The following is a 27,573-nucleotide window of genomic DNA, read 5'->3' as shown; positions in this document are numbered from 1 at the left end:
GTATTTTGTGCTGAAAGAAAACTTTCTTTTGCAGTTAAAAAAATATAAGTATATAAATACTCAAGAACATTTATTTGTTTGTAGGCTTATTTATATTCTTGTCATGTATATCTTTAAGAGTTAAGGCAAATAAATGTTTGAATTATTTTCTCTTCTGGCACAAACCCATACTGTGTCCCCTCAGAGGATTAAATTTTCATGTGTTTAAAAGAGCTGATTAAATGTTTTTTTTTTTTTTTTTTTTTTTTTTTTTTTTTTTAGGAAAAAATAAGAGAACATAAAAGTCATTTTAAAGTGAAAAAAGTTATGTTGTGTTGAATGACTTAATGACTTTATCATATTGGAAGAAGGTAGGGTTGCTAATAAGCATGTTGGCAGAATAATCTAAATCTTTTTCCTTCTTTGAAAATCGTGAAAAACTGCAGGGCAAAGGAATGGATGGGTCATTGTGTGGATACTAACAGGGCTAAGTCCTCTGCAGAGGCTTGGGTTACTGGCATGTGTTTTTGTTATCTGGTAAGCAGGTGTGCAGTAGTCAGAGGACTAAAGAGGCCTGGGCATTTTGAAGTTTGCCAGGCAAGGGCACTTGATTTTGGAGTCTTCCTTAAGTCATAATATTATAGGACATGTGCTATAGCTATTCACATGCTGAAATGCATCTCTCTTTAGAAATGGAAAGTTGCTTTAAATGTCTACTACTGATGGATTTCCAGAACATACCTGCATTTGGCAGTTTGAGTGTTTGGACTGAGAATTGGGAACTTTGGGATTTGGCTGCCAGATCCAACAGAGATTTGCTTTACAACTTGAGGAATGTCACCAAGTATCCTACTGGTCATTTTCTAAATCTGTTACATGGAAATATTAAACTTTATCTGTAATTTGATATTGAAAAAGCCAGTGGAAAACTGTAAACTTTAAAATGCAAAGTATTTTGAAGCTTTAGTGGAAAGGCAACTTGAAAACACAAAGTAGAATTAATAAAGCCTTGTATATTCATAAGCTTTAGAAATTCTTCAAAGTATTTAATATCTTTTATCTGATTTTGTTACTATCTTTGCCTTCAATTCGCATACTTAAGTTGTATGTTTTAAATGCACCCCATAGAATTCACATATAGGCCTAAAAATCAATATTTGGATTGTTTTGCATAGGAAGACTCTCCTTAAAAGAAGATTTAAAAATAGATTACCAATGGAACTAAGCATTTTTCAGAGAAAGTTATTTCTTATCTTGTTAATGTCTTAACGTAATATTTTTGAACTTTTACTTAGAAGAGTGGAAAAAGGCACTGGATTGAGCAAGAGGTCACCTGAGTTGTATCTAAGCTCTGTAACCACAGAGTACAGTTGGGCCATGTTACCTGTTGGTTTTTTTCATCCTCACTGTGCTACCATGCTTGGAATGACATGACTAGCATCTACATCTCTTTTAAAGGCCTACTGACACGTCACCTACTAGGAAACCCATTCTAATTTGAGTGAGGTGATAATTAATTAAAAGAAAGGTCACCAAATGTGATTCACTAATAAGGGGCAGTTTTCTTGACATTTTGGGTATTTCTTCTTCTGCACTGACATAAAAATTCTAGTCATTATTTGCTATAATATTGGCAAAAATAACTGACTTTCATCTGAAGTATATCAATAGTTAACAAATGTGGCTTTTAACATGCATTAATGTGATTTAATTCATTATCTATTGAACATTTTAAAAGATTTTGAAAGGGAACACAATACTTTTGAGCACTAAATGTTTCAGATGAAGAATTTATGCAGCTGGGAGGAAAATGGATTTTAGAATCAGATGAACCTCAGTTCAAATCCTGATTCAGTTATGTACGATACGGAGCAGTTACTTAAGTTTTTTTAGCCTCAGGCTCCTGATCTGTAAAATTGAACAATAATACTTTATACTTTAGAAAACTGCACAGATTAGAAATAATATAGGGAAATCACCTGGTACATAAAAGGTACTTGACGAAAGATAGCTATAGCAACATTTTAAGAATAAAATGTGGTTTTCTTCTAATGTCTTTCTGGTATCATAGAAATACTCAGTAACACTCCTAGAGGGAAAGCTGTGACTATCATTTACTGTCTCATTCTGAATGCCTACCTTTAAGGCTCAACGGTTATTTGATGAATGAATAAATGTCAGTGTAAACAGATATTTAGGCTAGGCAATTACAGTGATGGTACATTGAGTTGACACAGTTCACTACATGGCAAAAAGAAACATGGCATTAGAGACTGCTTCAATATTTAGCTCATCGAAAGAGTTATGTTCATTAGTAAATCAATCCGTTTTCATAACCAGCTGCACATCAGACCTATGCACGTTAATTAGTATTTAATTTTATTAGGTTTAATACTTTAAAAATTCTACTTAGATTTTTACTAAGCACATACTTCCTGTTAGTTTACACTAGTTGGTCATATTCATATCATTTCTAGACATGTATCCTTATCCCTTTTAGCTATTTATATGCTCACACTTTTCTGACACTAATACATTTTTAACCTATATGCTTTGACACCCCCAGCAGTAACAGTACAGGTCAGATGTATTACAAAGATACATGAAACAAAAAAAATAAATGACCAAAACAGTATTAAATAAGTCTAAACTTGACCATCAGAAGAAACAAGAATATAAGTAAATGTTGGTCTTTTCCATTATAGATGAATTGAAATACATCAATGAAATACATACACTTTGCACATGAACTCAGACCTGAAATGAAGTAAACTGAGGTAGGGGGTATCAAAACTGTATAATACAATGAGACTAAAAATGTCCCATCAAAATTATTTAAGGTATGCTCAATAAATATGGTGTACTTTTAAATAGTTATGAACTTTGTGTAACTTTTCTGCTAAATACATAAAATAAAATTTTCATTTGTGTTGAGTTATCTAAAAAGAAATATGATGAGTGAGTGAAAAGCTGGAAGCCCCCTATGGGATAAGTATACTGTTAGACACATAAAACATCAAGTTTCATGAGATTCTTTAAACTAAGAATATCAAGAAAGCACTAATAATTTCAAATATCTTCTAAACCATATATATATTTAACATAAGAGATCATTGAATAGTTCTTCATTAAATAGTGACATCAAAACATAACACATAACACAAGATGTGAAGGACGGCAGGTGTAAATGGCAACACTAGGAAGGAAAACGCTTTTACTATCAGCAACAAAGACATGTGGGTTAGAATGCTTTTCTAGCATGATGGTAATATACCTACACACTAGCTTATTATTAAAAACCTCAGCAGTTTTCTCATTTCCAGTGGCAATCTGGTTTTCATAGCACACTGTTTTCATAGTGAACAATAATGTCTTTACAACCATCTTTTATTTCCGCCTTGTCATTTCTCATAAATCATTAGTGTTGAATAATGTTTTCATAGTCAAATTTTCTGATGCCTCAACACATTTACCTCTTAGGTGCTTCTGTACAGTTTTTATAACAATTTCTGAGGACTCTATTGCACAAAATACAGGTCTTTTTCTAATATGCCTACTTTTAAATAAATTTGTTTCCTTAATGGTGGATGAAGAGATACAATAGATTTGGGTTCAAAACCTTAATGTCAATGATAAAAATGGTTTAGTTCTACAAGAAACTCAAAAAACAATTTCAAGATTAAAAATTCTGGAAATCAGATTTTCAAGCCTTTTTTTATTAGAAAACTTAAAATTATTAGCTTTTTTTTTTTAAAAAGGGAGTAGCCAATATCCATTTTTGAGTTTTCTCAAACAAATAATAAGGATAGCAAACTAGGATAAGAAAACACATTAGAAGACAGCTTTCTACTTCGTACAACTTCTAGTTACCTTTTCCTATCCATTCACCTACTTCTGTTCAGCAGCAAGAAAAAAAATCCATTTATTTTTGCCTTTTTGGATTTTTCCAAGATAAACTTCATTTACCTGAATACAAACAAAAGCTAGGGAGATGGCTTTTATATTGGCACAGACCAAGGACATGTCTCACAAACCAGGAAACCCTGCCTTGTATGGCTTATTTTGCAGTTTGGAGTCCAATGGTTATAAAACCAAGTGAAAGTCGAACAATATTCAAAATGACACAGATTGACAACAAATAATGGAAACACATGAAATCCTCTTAGCTGTTAATCTTCCCAATAGACAAATCCCTAGCATTCTGTAAATAAAATTATAAATAATAAAGAAATGAAGAGAATTTCACAATGGGGAAAGGATCATTTCTTATCATAATAAATATTTTGGTACAAATTTTTTAAAAAGTAGAAAAGTTTAGTACCTTTGGGTACTTTTTTCTAATAAAACCATACCTGCTTCAGAACTTGTTTGATTATAGCTGCTAACAATGCTGTTTGGTATCACTGGAGTGGAGGACGTTGAAATTCTTGACTGAGGTGGATTGGGATGTAAGGAATTTCCTAAAGCCATGCCCGACTGACTGAGCATCCCACAGTTCCCGCTAGCCTGAATCTGATTTATTAAACCTGCAAGATGGTGGTTGGGGACTGGACTGTTACTGTGAACAAAGTTAGTGTTTGCATTGTGGCAGTGCACGGCTTCCCCTCTTAAAGGTATGTTCTGAAGAACACTAGAGTTCATACTGGGATCTGTAAAATGCAGCTGGTTAGCAGAGCAAGGCAAAGCAGTATTTGAGGCCCCACAACCCGGGGTACTATTGCTACTCAAGTGAGAGCTTTGACAACTCATAGACTGTAGTAACTGAGACATTGAACTGATGGGAAATGAACCCTGACCCTGCTTCCTTAGCAAGTCAGGTCCAGGTTTAGGAACTGCAGAACTATCCATTTGAGACTGTCTGAGCAAACTCAACACTGTCGTAGGTGGTTGTTTTCTTTTCCGCAATGAGTCTTTTTGCTGAGACATCAGCTTGTCTCTTAGTGCTGCTCGACCACTTTGCCCTTCACCTGTTGGGAGAAGCATGTTGGCAGTAGGAGGGAACATGGTGTTTAAAGTGCTATGTCCTTCAGTGTTGCCACTGCCGGCAACAGCTCCAGAATTGCTACTGCTGCTACTGTTGTTACCAGCAAGTTTGTTTTGATTTGCTAGCTGTGCTTTGGCTGCTGCTGAGAGTAAACTACTTGCTGGAAAGGAGGCAGCATTGTGCTGGTTCAAGATCTGATTTAAAGGCATTCCCAGCAAACCAGGCTGACTCTTTACAGAACTACTTCCGGCAGATGCAGTAGGAAAAGCTGCACTGCTTGGGGTATTTAGTACATTACTTATTCCAGCAATTAATGGGTTAGGGATATCCTTGTACTGATGATGTCCATCGGACTTGGTAGAAGGGCTTGATGGCATTGATGGCCTTGGGGACCCTATTGTTGACCTTGGTGACCTGGGTGGAACCTTAATACCACTACAAGTGGCCTGGGGTCCTACAGGTGGCATCATGAAATTTCCATGATCTGATGATGTGGAAGATGAGCGTGATCTTTGGGGCGATGCCTCAATCCTTCCAATTCCAGTCCCCATCATGTGCACGGGGGATGTCACTGGAGAAGGGGACAGGGAGGTTGAAGCTGAATGCTGAACTCTTTGTACATGACTCCCATGATTCATGTGACCAGGTTTTACAGTTGGCAATGGGAGATTACTTGGCAAAGGAACAACAGCAGGAGGCATGCTTACATTCATCATAGGTACCTGAGAGTGGACATTTGAATGGAAACTGGTTGGATTAATGATAACAGGGTTCTGATTCACTGGTTTACTAGGAATAGGGTCAAGAATGCCAAGTGGATCTTTCTCAGATGTTAATGGCTTTTTCTGAAGAGCACAAGAAGGTGGAGGAGGGGGAGGTGGGCCTTGGGGTGGTTTGTGGTGGAACATTGCTCGTGGTATTTCCATATTAGTTGAAAAATTACACATTGGTTTTTTCATTACTGGACTCTTTGTAGTCAAGGTTGGGGAAAGAGGTATATTAGTCCTTCCAGCCATTGCACAGGATGACTGTACAGGAGAACCATGTAGCATTACTGAAGGTGGAGAAAGAGGAGTCCTATTCAGGTGAATAGGACTAGAATTGGGAGCTCCATGAAAACCAGGATTACTTCTTGTGAAAACATCAGGACTTCCAAGTGGGTCAGTCCTTGGAGAGATTGAACCATCTCCATATATCTGGGAACCTGATGACGCTGGGCTGGGCAGGCCTCCATGGCTGCCACGGAATGGAGATTTCTGTCCATGTTCACTGCTGCCCAATCTCTGTCGGGGGTAGACAGGGTGGAGCTCTTGTTGTTGGCTTCCAGGCAGTTCTTGTACATATAGCCTTCCCATGGCATTTGATGATCCAGTCATTAACTTGAAAGGATTCTTACATTCAGGCATTACAGAATTTGTAATTCCTTCATGAGACTTATTTCTTACTGATCTTGGAGTTGCTGCCCGAGAAGGTACTACTGGAGTTGCATCTGATGTGAAAGAGAAAAAAAGAATTCTGTTAACAGTCTCAACTCTTTTGTGGTGGGAGGGAGGGAAGGAATGGAGGAAATCAGGAAGGGAGAGGGAGGATGGGCATCTGGAAATAGGAATCTGTAAATAAAAGCTGTGATTCTATGCAATTACAAATAGTTCTATATATTAATACTATTTTAAATTTGATTTAAAAAATGTACATTATTTTCCCTTTGTTGACCAAAGGTTCTCAGTAACTGCTCATTATGCTTATTTACTCTTTATCTGTTGAGAAAGCATGGGCGTCTAAAGCAATACATAATGACATTAGCCATTCTAATAATATTTAGAATATACAAAATCAAGACTGGCAGTCCAGGTGGAAATGGTGATATTACTATTTTGTTGGATTTAGAATTTTTAAGAATGCAGTTACAATAGAAAATTGTGATTTGTGTGGCATAATATTTTCTTGGGTGATTTAAATGAATTGCCATTTTCACCACAAAATGTTCACCCTTATAAAAAAAGTTTGTTTTCTTACTGCAACCTTCTCAGAACAGATACCGTAATATTTCCTTATCCCAACATTTTCACTATGAGAGTAAGACTTGATTTCTGTCTAATGGGATTCCAAATCTTTTATAATGGGAGTAATAAGAAGAATAAATGCAGTGATATTGCAAACTAACCCATGCTTAGTTTCACATCATGTTTCTAACACTGTAATTTCTTTGCCCTTAATTAGTCATTATTGTAAAAACAGCCACACCCTTTTACCTCAACTTAGGTAAAAGACTGCAATTCTTTCATTAGACAATTGGGTGTATTCAGGGTGGTATGGCCACAGACTTCAATTCTTTTATTAGGATAGGTTTCTTATGTAAAATTTAGTTGAAGTGCTAAAACCTTCAGTACTGGGCTCCAATTGCATATTCTCTTTTTACATGAGTGCATTTCTCCTTCTCTGGCTGTTTGGAATCCCTTCAGTTTTTCTGGAGATCAGACAGAATACAGGCAACAAAAGCAAGCAGATTCATCATACAGAATTTTCATTCTATCACATCAGAATTCTAGGTTTCGCTTTTTTAGCCCCTTACGATATCTAACTATTTTATAAAGTTATGCCTTTTAAAATGAAAATGGCAAGTAAAATTTGTTTCATATGCCAATTCCCACCAATTGGTGGTAGCTGCTTAGAAAGCTGTGTTGGAAAGGAAGCTGAACTCTAGCTGGGCTCCATGAGAAAATGCCAGTGAGACTGTTACAGGCATAGGAGATGAGAACGGCACCATTCAAACTATACATCCTGCCATACCTATTTTGAGACTTACATTAGCAAGTAGAGTTACATTCATTTGCAATAATAGGTACACTTACTTAACTGGATAATTACACATTTAAGATTAAATATATTTTTCCTATCTGCTAGACACTGTACAGGTCAAATCATATCATAACAATTACTGAGATAGTGGTTCTCAACCTGGGGTCCAAATAAATCTACATAGAGCACATTCAATTAGTAAGAGAATGCTGTGAACATTTGTTTTTCTTGGAAAATGTGGAATTTCTGATTTTATCATGGTAGAGGTTCTTTGATAGAATGATTTCTGGATATAATATACGAAAAGTTGAGATCCAATGATATGAGAGAACTGCAGTAGATAAACTCAACTGAAGCTTATTTTCTTGCTAAAAAGAGATTTTTAAAGTTTGTAATTAAAGGAACAAAATGAAAAACATTAATATTTTGGGCACTGTGCTTGGCAAATAGTGAGAACATTAACGTCATTAGCATTATCCTATGACTGACCATGTTCTCTTTAGTGACAAAACAACCTACTTGCATTTTTTCTTGGGTATCAATGTATTTATATAATTATCTACAGTTCAGTGATTAAAAATACAGACACTGGAATTTTTATATTCAACTAACAGAATTTAGATAATAACTGTGGTTCAGAAAAAATTTCTTCCAAACTTGGGGGAAAATAGTTACCATTTTAAAAATAATTGAAATACAAAATAAACAAAAGGCAGGCTGATGTTTTGTTATAGAGTTGGCAAGTGGAAATGCTAGGCACCCATCAAGTGCTTTCAAAAGAATAAACAGTACCTTCCAAAAGAATAAACAGAAACAGATGCTTATGTATTTAAATAATGGGAGGTGAAAAACTACTAGGTCAGTCTTCTGAACTTTTAATTATTCAAATCTCAACCTTATGATAATATAGTTTAAAATTAGGAAACTAAAATAAATGCTATGTCTGAAGCTAGGAAAAGTAATCAATCCCATAAAGAGTATCATTTTAAGAAGGAATGGAGGTGTACCTATTACTACCTGTGCTAGTTATATACTTACCTTTAATTTCAATAATTAAACTTGTATGTATAGGTATGACAAAGAAGTGAGATCTAGATTCTGCCAGGGTCTTTAGAAAGGCGATAAGCTGACTCTGTAGAAACTGGTAAATCTATATGATATTATGTGATGTGAGAGCAAGCACAGGTAAGAATATGTCCACGGTAATAAGCAACAATGAAAACATAGTTATACCTCTTCACATGAATTCTAAGTGTGAATCTTTAATTACCTGCATGACATGGCAACTGTTCTTCTTTGTATCCAAAGCAATCAGTAATTTGGCCCCAATTTACCTACATCGGTCTAATCTTCTATTCAAGTCAGTTTCTACAACTCCCTTATTATGCTACACTCATTATGGAGAAGGTTTTTCCTATCCCTCTTATATGTCTAAATCCTACTATTTTCTAAGACTGGTCCAAATCTCAGTTCTGCCATAAAGCTCTCTCTGATCACTACAGGTATACTCATCATCCCTATTTTTCAGAGTTCCGTGGGAAAGTATCAATAATCCCTCATAAACAAATGCTTCGGTGTTTAGCTATATTTTATTCTGAATTAATATTCAAACATTAGATTATAATATTTTAGAGAGCATTCATATTCTATCCCTTACAAAAAGAAGTTCCTCAGTCCCAAAGTATAATTCCACAGAGTACACATTAATCATAAAGGGAAAAGGGTACTTCAATAACGGGAAAATCAAATGGACATAATTTTAACTAAGCAATCAAACAATGTTATCAAAATGGGATAAACTGACATTATGTGTCTAATGATGAGGAGCTAACATCATCTATGCAGTATTCCTAGCAAAATGTGTTTAGCCTGAACATAAATATGAGGAAAATCCAAACTGAGGAACATCGTGAAAAGTTGGCCTAGACTCTTCAAAAATTTCAATGTCATGAAAAATTGAAAAAGACTTGTTAATTGATATAAAGATATGTAACAACTAAATGCAGTGTACAATCTTTGATTGCATTGTGAATCTTTAAAAAGACCGACTTCTTTTTTTTTTTAAATCAAGACAGAGTTTTGCTCTATCACTCAGGTTGGAGCACAGTGGTGTAATCATGGCTCACTGCAGCCTCCAACTTCTGGGTTCAAGAGATCTCCCACCTCAGCCTTCTAAGTAGCTAAGACTAAAGGTATGAGCCACCACCATGCCTGGCTAGTTTTTTTATTTTTTTATTTTTTTTTATTTTAGAGACAGGTCTTGCTGTATTGTCTAAGCTGGTCTCAAACTCCTAGCCTCAAGCGATCCTCCCACTTCAGCCTCCCAAAGTGCTGAGATTACAGGTATGAGCCACTGCACCTGGTCAAGACTGAATTTCTGTGAAACTATAAGAGACACTGTTAGGACAATTGGAGAAATCTGAATACAGATTGCATGTTAGATAATAATATTATGTCAGTGTTAAATTTCCTGAATGTGAGCCTTAGATTGTGTTTATGTAGGAGTGTGCCCTTGTACTCTGAAATATTTAGGGTTGAATTGTCACAATAACTGCAACTTCTGCAACAAAATGTTAATTGGTAAATTTAGATGAAGGATACTCCATGAACTATTCTTGCAACTTTTCTGCAGCTTTGAAATATTTAAAAAAGAAAGCCCCCATGCATGCGTGTGTGTGGTGGTGGAGATATAAAAAGTTTTCAGCAAGGTGATTTCTGTTTAGTAGGTGTTCGACAAATAACTAAAAGAATAACACTGCTTTTGGGGACTTGATACCACACATTCCAATCCACCCCCAGGAAAAAGGCTACATTTATTTCCTAAAAACCAAGGGAACTTTTGTTAGCTCAGCTTTACACACTTGCAGAGTATTTGTATGTACTAATTAGTGTTTATTCTGCCTGTTAAACTGAATGCTCTGGGTAAGAAATTTTGGAAAATAACCTCACTATATTTTTTCAGAACTAGTTTGCTATTTGTAATAAAATTATAGGACATACAGAATTTTAAAAGCATTGTGCGTGCTTGAAAAGTAGAATGAGAAAATGCTAGGCAAAATGATTTCTAGCAACTCCTTCTCTAGGGAGAGGAGAATTCCTGAACCTTTCACCATATTACATACTTGTTCCTCCTCCAGGACTGGTGAGCACCAGAGAAGGATGTGGGGCTTCCATGCTTTTATGAAGTGTGGCCACTGCAATAATTTTTCTTTTATGTATGCATAGCTTTGTGACATCTTCATCTGCCTTAACATCTTCTGCGGTCCTCTGTTTCACAGCAGCTCCAGGATCAAAATTAAATACCTGGAAAAAGCACAGCCTTTGTTTAGAATATGTCTGTAAAAACATTTAATAAAAAGATCCCTTTGTTTAAAAAAAAAGTTGTGCATAGATTAAGCCATAAATCTGAATAAAACTTTCTCAAGTTTTTAAGAAAGGCAACTTTATATAACTTAGTAAGTACTTCTGCTGAACTCAAGCTTTTAGTGGCAAAGTAAATAATGAATACTATCCTAATTCTAAGACAGCCAAGATAAATATATGAAAAGGTATAATATCTGATAATGTTCTCAATTTTAGATACCTCCTGATGTTCTAACAGTGTAAAAACAGATGAAGTACACTTAAAAAAGACAAAACAAAAAGCTATGATATTTCTACATATTAACTTTTTCCTTGGCTTCATTTTATTATTATGTTAATATTATCTTGTCACTGATTTTGAAAATCTATTACTTGTTTTTTTTTAAATTTATTTATTATGTTAATCTTTTTTTGGAATGTGGTGACACACAAATGAAAAGTAAAAATTGTCTAACCTTTACTTTTAAAATTGGCATTATAATAGACATTCACAAAATAATGACCTATTTCTATAGCAAATAATATTTTACCATTTTACATGATTTTACTTTTTACCTTGCAAATGAGTAAAACAGTTTCATATTTTGGCTATAAGTGTTCAGTTTTGTGATTTTGAGAATATCTGTGGCAGATTTATCAATACCAGTGCTAACAATAACATTGCAGATTTGAGCAGTTACAGTAATGAGAGAAAATATTGCACTATTAAATGCCGAGCAATATTAGATACAGCTCTAATGAAAAGGTAGAAAGGTGGTTTTAATGAAATTTAATATGAATATAGATTTGACACCTTTGAAAATGACTCTTAGCCATGAATTATTTTCCACAATTTTTAAGCATTCCAAAACACATGCAAAATATGAGAATTAGATAAAGAATTAAAATGTATGATTGGAGAAGTAATAAAAAATAAAATTCCAAATGAGAAAAACAAATATATAAAATACCTAAAAAATAAAACACTGCTGTAGATCTATTGTGAAATGGTTACCTTGGGAAGAATAAGAGGACATTCCAAGCCACACTTGCATGTTCCATCAGTAAGCAGGTATGTTTTAACCTGCTCCAAGCAAGATAACAAAGACCCACTGGGACTGTAAAAATAGTTTAAAAAAACATCAGGAAATAATTTTGACTACACATATTATATGAAAAAAAGGCATAATTTATAGTCTTACTGTCCTTTATGGGATATTTTCCCACTAGGGAAAAGCATTTTCTTTGTCAATATTATGTTAGCTACTAAATTATAGCCTTTAACACTATTGTGTTTTCTTTTGAACCAAAATATTTCTCAGAAAAATACAGATCTTCATAGAAAATTAAATAAAAGTATTTTGAAAACCAAGAGTAGACTTAAGGTGGTAAAAATGCTATTCTTAAGAAAGGACAGAAGCAGGCAAGAAAGGAACAAAGAACAAGAAAACTACATAAAAGCAATGACTCTCATTTTAAACTAGAATATCTACTTTGAAAGCTCTTTGAGGAAAAACAGAAATTTAGAAACATATTGAAGTTCGAACCAGAAAGTTGGCAAGTCCACAAAAGTTGGAGTGAGCAAGTCCCTGTTTATCTTGGAATCTAGAACCAAGTTGTCCCTATGTAAAAACAGGTTTCCTTTATCTCCCCCTTACCCATGTGTTTCTTTAAAGATATAATAGATCAGTTATATCTGAAGATACACTGAAGAGTCAAACTGTACAGAGAGAGAGAGAGGAATTAAGCAGAGTTGACAAAAGAAAGGAAACTTATGAGGAAATAGGGTTTTAGGCAGCAGAAATGTGCCTCGCAGGTCTTCGGGCTAATAATTGTGTAGGTACTTCAATGTTACGAAGTTTCAGATCACAAAAGTCAGTAAGATATGTGAATATTCATCAATACAGATTAAGTACTAATTCAGATGACAAGAGATGTCTCTGATTTTTATTTACAATGGGAGTTATTTTATGTGAGATGGACAATCTGCATTTTAGGACTTTACATTAACATGTCAATGTTTGAACTTAAATACATATTATGCTTTGAAATTATATACTTTTCACTTGAGAATATCTTTTAGTTATGACTATTTACCAAAACCTTCACTTAAGCCCTCTGACCAAGTTCATCCAGAAACAAGAATCTCCATTTCATATACAAAACATTACAATACTGGACACAGATTGTTCTATCTCTACAAAAACACAAGTAGTATTTTTTAAAAATCTATTAGTGAACTAGCTTTAAAATGCAATTCATATTTTATTTATGGACACTTATGAAAGTAATTTCAGCATGTAGAAAATCTAAACAAAAATCCTCAACTTTGTCAAATTACTCATTTACTTAGGCTATTTTTTTTTCAGGTGATATGCAGAGAATTCTCATTTTAGTGACGAGTTCAACCACTGCAGGGAAGGGCAACAAGATGTTTTTGGAGGTCTGGCGATTTCAATAAAACTAAGTCAGGCTGAGTGCAGTGGTTCACGCCTGTAAACCCAGCACTTTGGGAGGCTGAGGCAGGCGGATCACTTGAGGTCAGGAATTTGAGACCAGCCTGGCCAACATGGTGAAACCCCGTCTCTACTAAAAATACAAACATTAGCTGCGCATGGTAGTGTGTGCTACTCGGGAGGCTGAGGCATGAGAAATGTTTGAACCCAAGAGGCGGAGGTTGCAGTGAGCCAAGATGCGCCACTACACTCCAGCCTGGGCGACGGAGTGAGACTTTGTCTCAAAAACAACAAGAAAAAAAGTATAATATCTTGTTGATTTTTCATGTGAAGCATTCATGAATTTGGTGAAAAGGAACTGCCCAACATTTTAACTTAGAAGAAAGTGTATGGACGGAATCCTAGAGGAATTTAATTGTAAAATTAAACCTGAAGACATGAATTCCTTAATTCTATTAAAGTACTCCAGACGCTTTAAAAACATTTCCTCTCAAAAAGTCAGTTGGCTTCTTTCCTTCAGTTGTATCTCTTTAATTAATTTCTCAGAGTAATAATTAATGTAAAAAAGTTTAAAAACTTACAGCATAGATAAAGCTTAGAAGATTGGAAGTAGGTGGAAAATTTAATGTGTAGCCTCAATGCCACCCTGAGGCAGGAGCAGCTGGAGACCAACCTAAAAATTATGAGCAAACTGCACGTTGAGCAGGGAGCTATAGAAGGAGCTATACATGTTCAAGTAGTAATTTAGTTATATACAAACAAATTAAATCTATGCTGGTTAATTTAATTTGAGAGTGTTTTACCTAATCTAGGAAAGCTTGTTTCCAAAATAATTATCAGTATACAGATTTGAAGTTGGAGAACCCATACTAACAAGGATATCAGATGGTATAAAGTTTAGTCAGACTTGGAAAATCATGAACAAGATAACTGACAGTTTCTTAGACTTTAACTTGGTTTTTGACTCCCAGATTTACTTTGGTTTTTGCTCGCAGAAGTTGAAAAAGCTCATCTATCTTTCATAGGAACAAAAAGGAAGTGAAAAAAAAATTATCCAGATTTTAGAGTCTTTTGTTCTATGCTGAATATACATTTGCTCTTTATAAACTAGAACAACCATAAGTATAAACATATAACACAGATAACTTGCTATATTATATTTATAACAAAGTATTTCTGGTAGTTTGTTAACAGCACTGGCAATAGAAACTCTGAAGAAGTTATCTCATGTGTGCTTGTTCATCTCATCTACCATGGGATGAGCTTCATATTCTCTGCTTTCTTATCCCTTCACCCCAATAAATATGGATCACATCTTTAATATTATAGAAGTAAAATTTATGCAACAAAATGCTTTTAATTGGTAATTAGATTTACCTCCAGAAACGCCTTACACACAACAAGCAAACAAACTCAGGACAGAATCTGAACTGACTTTCTGAGTTATTATGCCATAAAATAGTCTGTGTTTACATAACCAAAAATATCTCATTTTTATAAATACATTCTTGCTGGACTGGCAAATTCTGTTGAAGCTGGGATATAAATAGCCACACTGAAAGTAAATGCATCAATCTAATAATGGAATGTGATACCTTTTAAAAAGTTTTAAGTCTGTTTCTAAAATTTTTCATTACATCACAAGAAAGATTTATGGTATCTTCTTTCAGACACTTACAGAAAAACTATGAAGTAGGGAACTTAGATGTCAACTATTTAATGAGTAAGACTAAAACTTCTTCTTAACAGTTTAGTCATTCCATTCAACTTGTTCTACAAGAGATGTATAGCACTGACATTGAAAAGAGTAGGCGTTTTATTTGTATGACTATTTACTTGTAAGATGCAGAGCCTTCTCCATGACTTTTTCACTTTTACTATTACACGCAAGGAAATAGATTAAAGGCTATGCAGAAAAAAAGAAATGTATTTTTAGTTAACATGAGGCATTAAGAAGTCTAATAATTGAAACTTTCTATGGATAAAAACTCAATTTTATCAAAAAAGGCCAGCTGACACACTCTGAAGGACAGAGTAATTCTGTCAAGCGATATCAGGTCAAGTGATATTTCCAGTATTTTACATTCTCCTGTGAATGTGGTAATGATGATTGCATGTTTCTTTCAGAAATCTTATTTTTCTTTATTCTTGTTACAGAGATAAGCAGAATGACACCTTATATAAACACGTAATGCACAAAAATTCTCTCTGGAAATCTAAGGCAATAAAAACTCTCATATGTTTCTAGCACAAATGTCACTTTTTCACATTTATATGAGGTGCCATCAGTCACCATGCTTGGTTCTCTCCTTAGTCTTTGGAGTACAACTTTGCAGGTACCACAGGTAATAATAAGAACTTACCTGACATAAAGCACTCCATTTTGATCCACACGACGCTGCCAACCCACAGGAACTTGTATAGCTGGAAGACCTCCTTCCTTGTCCCCTCCGTCACACTCTTTGCCTCCATTCATTTTCTGTGTCTGCTAGGGACTCTCCAAGATATCAGCAATAAGATGATATCCTTATATTACAGAGCATGATGGCCTTCAAAAGTGGGCCAGTGCAGCACAGTTTTTCCCAGACTGTACAAAACGCATTGGGAAGCTTCAGCTTAGTTTGGAACCAAGTCCTTGAAATCTGCCATTGTGAAAAAAATCAGCTTCCCATTATAATCTACATTAAATAACCAATATTTAATTCCTAGGGATGGTCTACATGGGTAAAAATGAGTGCTTCTGACTAAGGAAAATCATAATTCACCAATGCTGGTACCTGTCTGAAGTGGGGGTGGGGAGTGTAAAGTTTTTAGTTCAACATTTGTCTTGAACCTTGATGTTGTACTAAGACAATCTCTATTGTTTAGAAACTGGTCTCATTTTTACAGTGTGAGTCGGTTAATATTTCCAGGTACCCGCCTTTATAGGCCACATTCTTTAAACTTTCTCTTTATCTTCCAATCTGAATCCAAGGTGTTGCAGGTTGGTTCATCTGATGTTTTCATGACTTCAAAATTCCAATAATGTAGCCTGAAACATATGTAAATATGTGAACTTGTATATTTAATGTTGAAAACTGAGAAGCTTTACAATTTTAAAATAGAATAAACTACGAAGTGTACCCAATCACATTGATGTCCTTTGCTATCAAAATCATACGTCAAATTCAAGTTGTTTCCTTCTTCCAACTTAGTCCACTTACTCCAATTAAACTAATCTACTTGCTCTTCGGCATATCCAACTTTCTAATTACTAGAGACAGACCCGTAATTATGGCATTACATATACACATACACTCAAACATACAAACGTACACATAAGGCCTCCTTCTAACTTGACATAAAAATATATCCATCACTTCTTAATGACCGTAAACTACGCAGTTGTGTGTTAATCCAACCATATTTTAATAAGTCCTTAATATTATATAACCCTTTGATTCAGTTTTCTTTTCTAATCATTATACAGTTTTGGTCTAGAGAAGAAAATGTTTATTTTTTTAAAATAAGAAATTAGAAGGAAATAAATTTATAGTACTTTTCCAAATATAAGAGGTGGTTTCCCTCCCATATTACTGAATATGAGTGGAAGTTGCTTTATAGTCAAGAATTTACAAAATTCCTTATATTATGGGGTGCTCTTTTAATTCCCTTATTCAGTTACGAGGTGCTATTTTGAGGAGGACATACTAGCTTGAAACAGCCATAATCAATGATAGTGTGGAATGCTTATAAAAGTTATCTTGATTGAGCTGTTAAATAAAAAATCATGGCAAGTAAATTTTTAGAAGATTTAGTACCCAATCTTGTGGGGAATGCAGCTTCACATTTGTTAGTATTATTTGTTTTTGTAAAGAAGCCTTTTTATGACCAATTTAATATACTGTATATAGTTACATTGTGGGATTCATGAAACTACACTAAAGAATGCATAAAAAACAATTATCCTAGTGTTGAATGAATGGGACTTGTGGTTTGTGATAAATATTTCAGTGGCAGCATTGTCCACAGATTCAAAAAATACTATATTTCAAACAATTTAAATGGAAGTGAAGATGATATACTCTGAAAAACTGTGTTAAATGACTTAAGATTCATATGAAAGTATTAAATTAAAATCATTTTAAAACACATAAGTGAAAAAGCTAATGTATTATTTTAGACAACACGCATTTCAAAGATGCATGCATAACTTAATCAAGTAACAAATTAAACAGTGTAAATAGACACATAACTACTTAACTACATTCCTAAAAGTCTGTGTATTTAAGTTGGCCTGAAACCTTTTTTTGGATCTCTCATGAGGAAAGCAGGAGACCACCTTGCAGTAAAGGCCATCATATATTCAGGTATATGCCTTATTTGCAGCCTTGGCTCTGAGACAGGTTAAGGGTGTTGTAATGAAGCATTTACTCACAACTGAAAACAAGGAACTGTGGGTATGGACATGGCAAACACCGGCAGGCAATGGGGAAAATATCAAAAATTTACTGGGAAAAATTTCGGACTATAAAAAGTACCAAGTAGTAGCAGTCCCAATGGGGTCTCAAGCTGGAAATTTGCACCACTGGCCCCAGTCCACTGTGTTATACTTCTCACAGAAATGGCCCATCTGCAGGCATAACATCTTCCACTCACTATACCTTTGACCATGACTCCTGCTGTTCATGTCTGTGTTTATTCACATTTCATTCAACAGTTAGTGAGCAGCTACTATATGTGCTAGGTACTATGCTAGGTGCTGGGAGTACAAAGATGGTAAGTACTGTGGTCTGAATGTCTGTGTCCCCCCGCAAATCCGTAGGTTGAAATCCTAACCCCCAAGGTGATGGTATTAGGAGATAGAGCCTTTGGGAGATGATTAGGTCATGGGGGCAGAGCCATCATGAATGGCATTAGGCCATAAAGAGATCTCTTCCAACATGTGAGTTTGCAGTGAAAAGACCACATGCACCAGAAAGTAGTCCCTTACCAGACACTGGATCTGCCAGTGCCTTTATCTTGGATCTCCCAGCCTCCAGAATTATGATAAAAAAGTTTATGTTGTTTATAAGCCATCCAGTTTACAGTGTTTGGTTATAGCAGCCTGAACTACAACAGCAAAGTACTATTTATCCAAAGCCCAGTGTAATATTTGGCACTAATGAGCTATTCAATGTGGAAGAACAAAAAGGAAAGAGGACGGGAGGGATGAGGAAGTTAGGATGGGTCAATCCCTGTTCACAAGGAGTTTGTGGCCTCATGGAATTTCTAGCGCTTGTGAAAGTGGTATGAACTTTGTGTCATCCTGGACCTCTAGTTTTGTCAAATAGCAACAGACTCTGATGACCAAACTTGTTTTTTTTACAGTCCCTTTTCATGCCTGTTTTATTACCTTGCTTTTCCAAAGAAATCTCTTCAGTGGTCTCATCATTACACTGGGCCCATTCCCATTTTCCCTACTTTTCAGCTTTCTATTTGATACCTTTTTTTTTTTTTCTGCCTGCTCTTAAATGTGGCTCCAACTTCCCTGAGACTGGCTGGCTCACTCCATTAAGTAATTTGTGGATCTGCCAGATAATAACATTGTAGTGATTCCTGCCAAATGCTTCCCTCACATTTCAGTAATCAAAAATACCAACATCTGATGGCTGGGTTTTGCTTAAACCAGCAGTTCTCTAACATGGTTCTGGGACAAACACCACTATTACCAGTAACACCTGGGAACTTGTCAAAAATGCAGATTCACAGGCCCAATCTCAGACTTAGTGAATCAGAAACTCTAGGGACAATCTATTTTTTAGTAAACCTCTAGGTGCTTGTTCTGATGCCTGTTCGAAGTTTGATGCCTGATCAAGACTGACACTCTAATCCGTCTGCCTCTCTTCCCAAGAAAAGGCTGGTTTTACAGCTTTACATCTTGCAGGCAGCCAGCCCTCTAATTTCTTTTGTCCAGGGTTTGGGGATGGAGTATGGGAGGATCATCCCTTTTTTGCTGCTACTTCAGCCTTCCAGAGGCAGCACAATTGTAAGGGTCTTAGGAAGCCCTCATAGCAAAAATCCAATATAGTTATCATTTATCTGTTAAGTGGCAATTTTTTTCTCAACATTCATCTTGTGAATTTGGAAAATACAGAGAAGTTTGAAGATGAAAATAAAAACTGAACTGTAATCTCACTGCTGAATAATAACCACTGAAAATACAAAAACACTATAAAACTCTGATTAAAGAAATAGGCGAGGATACAAACAAATGGAAAGCTATTACATGCTCACAGATTAGAAGAATTGATATTGTTAAAATGACAATGCTATCCTAAGCAATCTACAGATTCAACGCAATCTGTATCAAACACCAATGACATTCTTCACAGAAACAAAAAAATCCTAAATGTCTATGGAACCATTGATATGCTTTTTTTCAATCATTTGTTTTTAGAAAGTTTTAAAAGCTTACATTAAAAATGAGTTTAATAAACAACAACATCCACTACTCTAATTTTACAATGTAAACATTTTGTCATTTTTGCTTATTTAAAAAAATAAGATGAAAACATTACAGATGAAGTTAAATACTATCCCTCACCCTCACCCCATTTTCCTTTTCAGCCCAATCCCCTCCCTTCCACCCCAGAGGCAACCAGTATTACGATTCTCATCTGTATCCTTCTGGGTTATGTTTTAATATGTTTATTTCCTATATATGTATACATAAACAATATTTTACTGTTATATGTATTTTGAAATTTTATATAAATACTGGTATATACTACATATAATTCTGCAACTTGCTTTTCTAAAATTCAACATGTTTTGAGAGCCATCTCTATTGAGGTACCTAGATCTATCTCTGTTGCAGATATAGGATTCCAATTCATGAATTTTTAACCTTGAAATTGTATTCTATCATATGATTATACAACTATTCACCTATTGGTATATCAATCATGTTAATGGATCTGCACATTTTCAACTCTACAGATATTGCCAAATTGTTCTCTGAAGCAGTTGCACTGATTCCAAATATTTTCTATGTGTAAATGTGTGTCTTTTAAATATTGAATCATTACCACTTTTTTTCTTCCTGGGCCTTTTACTATGACATTAAACACTTTTCCAAAACACGATCTTTAATTGTTGGATATAATTTTGTGATAAATGTATATATAATTTCTTTACTTATTTTCCTTTGGTGGACATAGATTTTTCTCCCAAATTTTCACAATGACAAATAAATCTGATAAAAATATTCCTGTACATAAATCTATGCCCATCTTGATAACTCATTTAAAATTATTTGCTAACATAGAATTACATAATTCTAGGGTCCTTGATACATTTCTTAAAGTGCCAGGAGGGTAGAACTAGGAAAGCATTTCAGGCCATGTTTCTTAAACTTTTGAAACTGATGCGTGCCTTCTTTTGCTAAATATTAAAATTGGTTCTACTTGCCTTCATGATTCTGATAACTTCACTTTCTATATAGACTCATCCAAGATGTAGTCAGGTTTACTTTCATAATTTTATAATTATAATATTATAAAAACTAAAGCTTCTGCTGTTTTCCAAATTTAACACTTTAATATTACTATGCTTTTAGAAGTACCTATTTCACAGCATCTTGCCTCACCTCCCCAAAGACCCACCTTGTTTATATGGCTTCATTTAAGCCCAATAAGCATAGATCAAAAAATAAAAGATTTTGTGATATGAAGGTACCTCCATCTTACTAAGACTCAGGATCTACAATAGATCTTATACTTAGGACTTAATTTATATTTATTTCACAAACAGTAGCAATAATAATGAGATGCAAAATTGTGTGCATGTGTGTGTGTGTGCCTGTGTGTATGTTCTGAGGGAGATACCTGCCACAATTCCACCAATGTTTTCAGTTTCCTGATTCCTTTAAAAATGCAAATTAGTCTCTGGAAATGGCTTTTGGTGGATTGAATTTTAGCAACTTGATTTTCTTCTTTACATTGGCTTCTTCTGACCATTCATCATTCAAATTAGACATCATCTCGTCAAAAAGACTGTAATGTAAACTCTAGGGGTACTCTCTCACACTTTGTTAATTCACTGATACTTTCATTATCTGATGATGATGATTACTGTTTATCATTTATTTGTGTGTTTATTGACTAGCTCTCCCCATTGGAATGTAAACACTCTAAGAGCAGGACCTTGTCATATTCCCAGTTCCTGGTATCATCCCTAGCATACAGTAGGTGCTTAAGTACTTCTGAAAGACTGTGCATATTCTAATTAGTCAATATAATTTTACATTCTGATTTTTTACCATGTGGGCTTATAAAATTTTAGCAACACGTGTCTAAAATGAAAGAGGTTTTTAAAAGAAGCCAATGACTATGCATGTTGATAAAATAGCAAAAGAACCTTTTGCTCTAGATTTTTCCCTGATGATCTCACAATCTCTGAGTGATAATTTCTGTGTTCAAAAAGTGTGATAGGGCTTCCAAGAAAATTAATATGCTAACTTTAAATTTTATTTATAAAGTTAATCACGGTTTTATTTACTAAGTGGTTTATAGACACATTTTAATTGGATTAATAAAGGAACCCCTAAAATAAATAAGTGTAGCAATATAAAAATTAAACATGCTTCAACAGGATGCTAATTAATGAAATAGACCTTTTATTTCTCATTTTGCTTTAATGAGATTATTGTCAACCTAATAATAAACTCACTACTTTATGAAGTGTTAAATGGGTATTTTATTTTACTTTAATTTTTTGGAGACAAGGTCTCACCCCGTTGCCCAGGCTGTAGGGCAATGGCACAATCACGGCTCACTGCAGCTTTGACTTCCTGGGCTCAAGCTATCCTCCTGCCTCAGCCTCCTGTATAGCTGCGATCACAGGTGTCCAAACCAGGCCTGGATAATTTTTTCATTTTTTCTTGTGGAGATGGGAGTCTCCTTTTGTTGCCCAGGCTGGTCTTGAACTCCTGAGCTCAAATGATCCTCTTGCCTTGGCCTTCCAAAGTGCTAGGATTACAAGTGCGAGCCACCATGCTTGGCTTAAATGTGTATTTTTAAAGTTATACTCAAAACAACATGAAGTAACATCATGAAAATAAGTAAATAGCTATTCTTCATAAATCTTTTTGAATAACATCAAATGTCAAATTCTTCTGAATAATTAAATGATTAATGATAAAAATAATGAATTGGTTTTTGAGTCATGTGATATTATGAGTAAATTCTATTAAAATGTTTATAATGACATCACACAATGATCTTGTGCTCAGTGGATGGGAATACCGGGAGACACAGTGGGACAGAATCAACACCCAATTAATTATTGATTTATCAAGCTGAGACTATGTACATTAGGTAAAACATAGATATTTGATATATGTAAATCATGGCTTATACTTTTAATATTATGATTAAAAACTTAGCTTATGGAATATTTAAAGATAATTAAGAAGTCCACTCTATTCCTATATTTGCAAAAGTGAACACCTCATATTCTCCAATTGAGAACAAGTCCTACATAAAACCTGCCTTTATGTTTATATTCCAAAACAATATATACATGTAACAACAGACACGATTGGATTAAAAATAATAGCATTACTATTTTGGAGAGGGAAGTCTGAGTGGCTACAACATAATAATCATTTTATTGGATAATAAATGAACATATTCATAATCTTTCCATCATTATTGGCTGAATTATGCTTGTTAGAGTAACCCTAAATGACATTTCCCCTTTCTAATTATCTTTCACCCTCATATCAATTATTCAAACAGCCCCTTCACAGTACCTAGTCAATCCCTCATTCAACCTCCCCCCATCTGTTTCACCTTTCACCTATTTATTCAAGACATGCATTTTTATTTATGAGCACACTTATCTTGCAGTTATATCTTTTTTCATATTTTTTAAACTGTGCAATACACTAGCCCCATTTTTGGTTTAGTTATTATTTTCATTGCTTATCTTCACTGTGCAGTCACTTCTTCCAAAATATACCTCTCAGATACATCCTTTGTAAGCAATCCAATAACTCTGCCAGGCTCCACTTAATCACTCAAACTACCCCTAGCACATTTACTTTTGTTTTATGTAGTTGTACAGGGATATCCTAAAAAGGCAAATCTCTCCTGCCCCTGCCACTCATTAGAGAGATATTCTCTAGCTTCAGATGTCCTTGACCGTTCACTGCAGAAAAGTGTACAAGTTCACAACCTGAGAATGAGGGATCATAATGATGTAGGAAAGTTATATTTTTCATCAGCTCTCAAGGTACAGAGAGATAGGCTCCTGAGAGTGAGGCCAGTCCTCAGAGTCAAAGTAGCAGCCATGCTTGTCTGTGCCCATCTTTGGTCAATAAGTTTATTTATACCAGGCCATATTTTGCTACAAAAATTCAGCAACTTATACACTCTAGTCACATAGAAGTCTTCATTGAACTAAATGCTAAGTGTGGTAGGCTGCCACAAAATTGCAGTTCCTTCCATCAGGAGATGAATTTATCACTCCATATGCTGAATCTTGGCAGGCCTTGTGATTTGCTTTGACCAGTGGAATTTGATGCATATGACACTGTTCAAGTTTTGCACCTAAAACTCAAAAGGCCTTATAACTTTCGCTCTTGTTTCTTGGAATGCCATCATCATGTGAACAATCTGAGCTAGCCCCATCGAGGATGAGAGACCATGTAAAGAGAGAAGTCTAGCTGTCCAGCCAGTCCAGCTGAGGCCCTAGACTTATAAGTAAATATAGCCAGCACTATGTGGAACAGGGATGAGCTGCTAGAGCTGGGCCCAGACTTAACTGCCAACTCACAGAATCAAAAATATTATTTCCAATAGCCAAAACCATACTAAAAACAATTAAAAAGCCTAAAATAGGGTTTAACTTAAATTAATCATAGTATTGAGAGGCTACATAGCATTACTGGTTAACAGCAGAAGCTAGAAGCTGACTGGGTTTAAACCTTGGCTCCACCCTTTATTAGCTTGTGACCTTGCACAAGTTTTAAAGTTTCTTATAACATGGAGATTATAACCATATAGGATTGTTCTGGGAAAAAAGTTGGTTAATTTAGATGTGCCTAGCACATAGTAAGTACCCAAATTGTTATTAGTCATATATAGCTATTAAAGTCATATTACAGAAATTTTAATAGCACTGGGGAAAGGACCATGATTTTGTTAGGTGAAAAAACATACTATAAAATTATACATATAATTATAATCTTAATTTACAAAAATGCTACTATTTATATAGACATAGGAATAGAACACCACTATACTCTATATGTTCTCTGGTAGTATAAAAACATACTTTCTCATTGCCTTTTTGGATTTTCAAATTTTTCTATAATAAACATATATTAGCTCTGTAATCACAGAAAATACTATCTTCAAAAAAATTAAGTGTTATATCTGTAGAAGAGCTAATTAATGTTTCCCTCATCCTTAGAAGTATTAGGGAAGCTTTTTATTGGAAAGCTTCATGCCCAGTAATATGCTATTATTTCTCTTTCTGTTTTATTCAACTGGAGAAAAAGATATGGAGAGTCGGAAAGAATACCGCATTAACCTATTATGATCTACATACTGCAAATAAAAATTAAGGCTATCCTTTAGATTGGTTCTGAAATGCCTCCGGGTGTCATGCCCACTTTTCTGCTTGGAATATTGTCTCCCATCTCACCCTCTTGTTCTTCACTGAATAGCTCCCATTCATCTCAGTTTAAATGTCACTTTCTCAGAGAAGTCTTCCCTCATCATCCTAATCTTTACTTAACTTTCCAAGTCTTTAAATTAGGTTCCCCTTGTAATTCTCCCATATAATATCCAGTTATTTTGCTTCACAGAAATTATTACAAACAACTGAGCCTTCTCTTCGCCCTTGACATCCTACAAGATTTGCAAAAGAAAAAGCAGTTGAGGCAGAGAAGTTCAAGTTAAAGCTTCACTTTGTGCCTTTGAAAATATATAAGGAGGTGGGAAGTGAAGGTCTATACGCATATGTGGAAAATACTTACTATGAAACACTTCCTTTCTTTAAAGCCAAAAAGTGAACAATTACCAGCTCTCAAATATATATCTTTAAAAAAATTTACTTTTTATATTTTCTGCAAACCCACCTAGGAATGTACTCAAGAAATGTAGGGAATTGTTTTAAAGAATAGCAATGAGTTATACCAGAACATCTATGAACAAAATGATAAACTCACTATAATTCTGAAGGAAAAATTATTCATGATTTATTCTTGTATGTTAGCTGTTAGCACAGCTGTTATTTTTTGCTTTTCTGTAATATGGTGATTTCTCATAAGGAATACTGATTAAAAAAAACTTGGTTGCATTTACATAACCAATTTAAGAGTACACCAACAAGGTTTGGGGGGTAATTTTCACATCTTATCTGTGCATTACTAGTGTTTTGTCTACTCAGGATGCAGCTTAATATATGAACGTCAAATCTTTGTTGAAAAATGATGTATATCAATTTTGTTTATTCCCAAACCTGCACGATGAGAATAAAATAATGCAAATTATGTCCATTTGGGGGTTTGCAATACACCAAATGGTGTATTTATATATACACTAATATTTATATACACTTTTACTATAAAAATATTTAGCACTCTTCAATTCATTTAGCAATGGCTGCCAAGTTCCTACTTGGATTAATCAATACCAAACAGAGGTAAAGTAATTTATACTTTATATAAAGTATATAAACAAATATAAATAAATCAATACCAAACAGAGGTAAAGTAATACTCTGCTAGTACCCTAGTAACCTTGAAAATCAGGTTACTAAAAGGAAAAATAAGACAACTCCTTACCCACTGAAGAAACCCACCCAAATACACTGTGTCTGAATATGTATCTAGGAACACTCAAGTCCAGTCAGTCTCTCCAGCAAATATAATTAAATGTTCAAGATAACTACAGTCTAATAAAGTATCGGGTAAGGTCTTTCAAGAAACAAGAGGAGGAAGATTATTTCTGTGCAGATTTTAGAAAAGGGAGCCCAAAGAGCATATAATCTCTACGCCCCATGAAATAAGTGATATTTTACTGTGTTTATGTAGCTCACATATCAGGAATGAAACAAGTAGTAAAACCCATGGATGTTTAATGGCGTCATATGAAAAGTATCTCAAGGAGACTCCATTCAGTACTTGACTGACTGCTCATTGGAATGATGACGATGGCAGAGAAAATGTAGCAGCCACAGAAATCTTAGGCACAAAGTACTCAGGTTGGAGAGGGAGGGAGTTTTAGTATAACCAAATGAGGCATAGAGTGTTTTAGAGGATGTACTGAAGAAAAGCAAAAACTGTAAAAGTCTCTAATTTAACAAACAGATGCGCAAAATGTAAGACCAGCCATACACAGGAGGACTCTGGGCCAAACCCTACCTACAGAAGTGTTTGGCTTGCACATGGTTTAAGAATAATAATATAAGTAAATTAATTGACAATATTTAAATCAAAAGATTTCACATAACAATTCTATTTCCTGCTTTACCTGAGAAACTGGACAATATGGTAACACTAGGCCAACATTCCTGCCTTGCAACAATTATCTGGAATGGAGCAGTGGCTGCTCCTCCAGAAAGGATTTGGCGCTCCAGTTCACTGCAATAGCTTCCTGCTTCATTCCCATCAGCCTGGCCTCTATAGGCATGTGGGTTTCCAACTTCTGGAATAGAAAGTACTTTGAGATAAGGCTGAAGGTTTCACTATAGCCCTTGACAAGAGGTATAACTTATTTTGCTAAATAACCATTTATCCTACATTTCATAGTTTCTTCAAAAGGATAAATGATGAATTCTTAGCAGATCATTATGCATTACCAGTGTGTGCAGGAGGGCCAGTAAGCCAGCTAAAACCATAAGCACACAGGTAACTTTCCTAAGGAAAATGAGACTGGTGATTCTTGACTTAGAGTAGGTAAAGGGTACAGAGAACCATCCAATTTCAATCCTTTACTTTCCTTCCTTCCTTCCTCCCTCCCTCCCTCCTTTACCTTTCTT

The 27,573-nt window shown here is 34.8% G+C and overlaps 1 protein-coding gene across 11 annotated transcripts in view; it reads right to left on the bottom strand.

Moving 5' to 3' along the window:
• MBD5 (methyl-CpG binding domain protein 5) overlaps positions 1–27,573 on the bottom strand; it is a 484,769-nt gene that overhangs the window by 42,520 nt on the left and 414,676 nt on the right. For 10 of the 11 annotated variants that reach the window (XR_008677692.2, XM_055380166.2, XM_063694832.1 and 7 more), the window contains 4 exons: positions 15,924–16,591; positions 12,120–12,222; positions 10,885–11,065; positions 4,332–6,452 (listed from right to left, as the gene is read on the bottom strand). Coding sequence is in view for 10 of the 11 variants with exons in the window: in XM_055380166.2 (XP_055236141.1) it covers positions 4,332–6,452; positions 10,885–11,065; positions 12,120–12,222; positions 15,924–16,036 (2,518 nt within the window). In the remaining variant the exon portion in view is untranslated. Of the gene's footprint in view, positions 1–4,331; positions 6,453–10,884; positions 11,066–12,119; positions 12,223–15,923; positions 16,592–27,573 lie in introns of those variants that run through there. The other variant, XM_055380170.2, reaches the window with a different exon arrangement.

This window comes from Gorilla gorilla, chromosome 11, assembly GCF_029281585.2.
Source record: "Gorilla gorilla gorilla isolate KB3781 chromosome 11, NHGRI_mGorGor1-v2.1_pri, whole genome shotgun sequence".
In the NCBI taxonomy this organism is placed as follows: Eukaryota; Metazoa; Chordata; class Mammalia; order Primates; family Hominidae; genus Gorilla; species Gorilla gorilla.
This window is presented reverse-complemented; position numbering and strand designations above follow the sequence as displayed.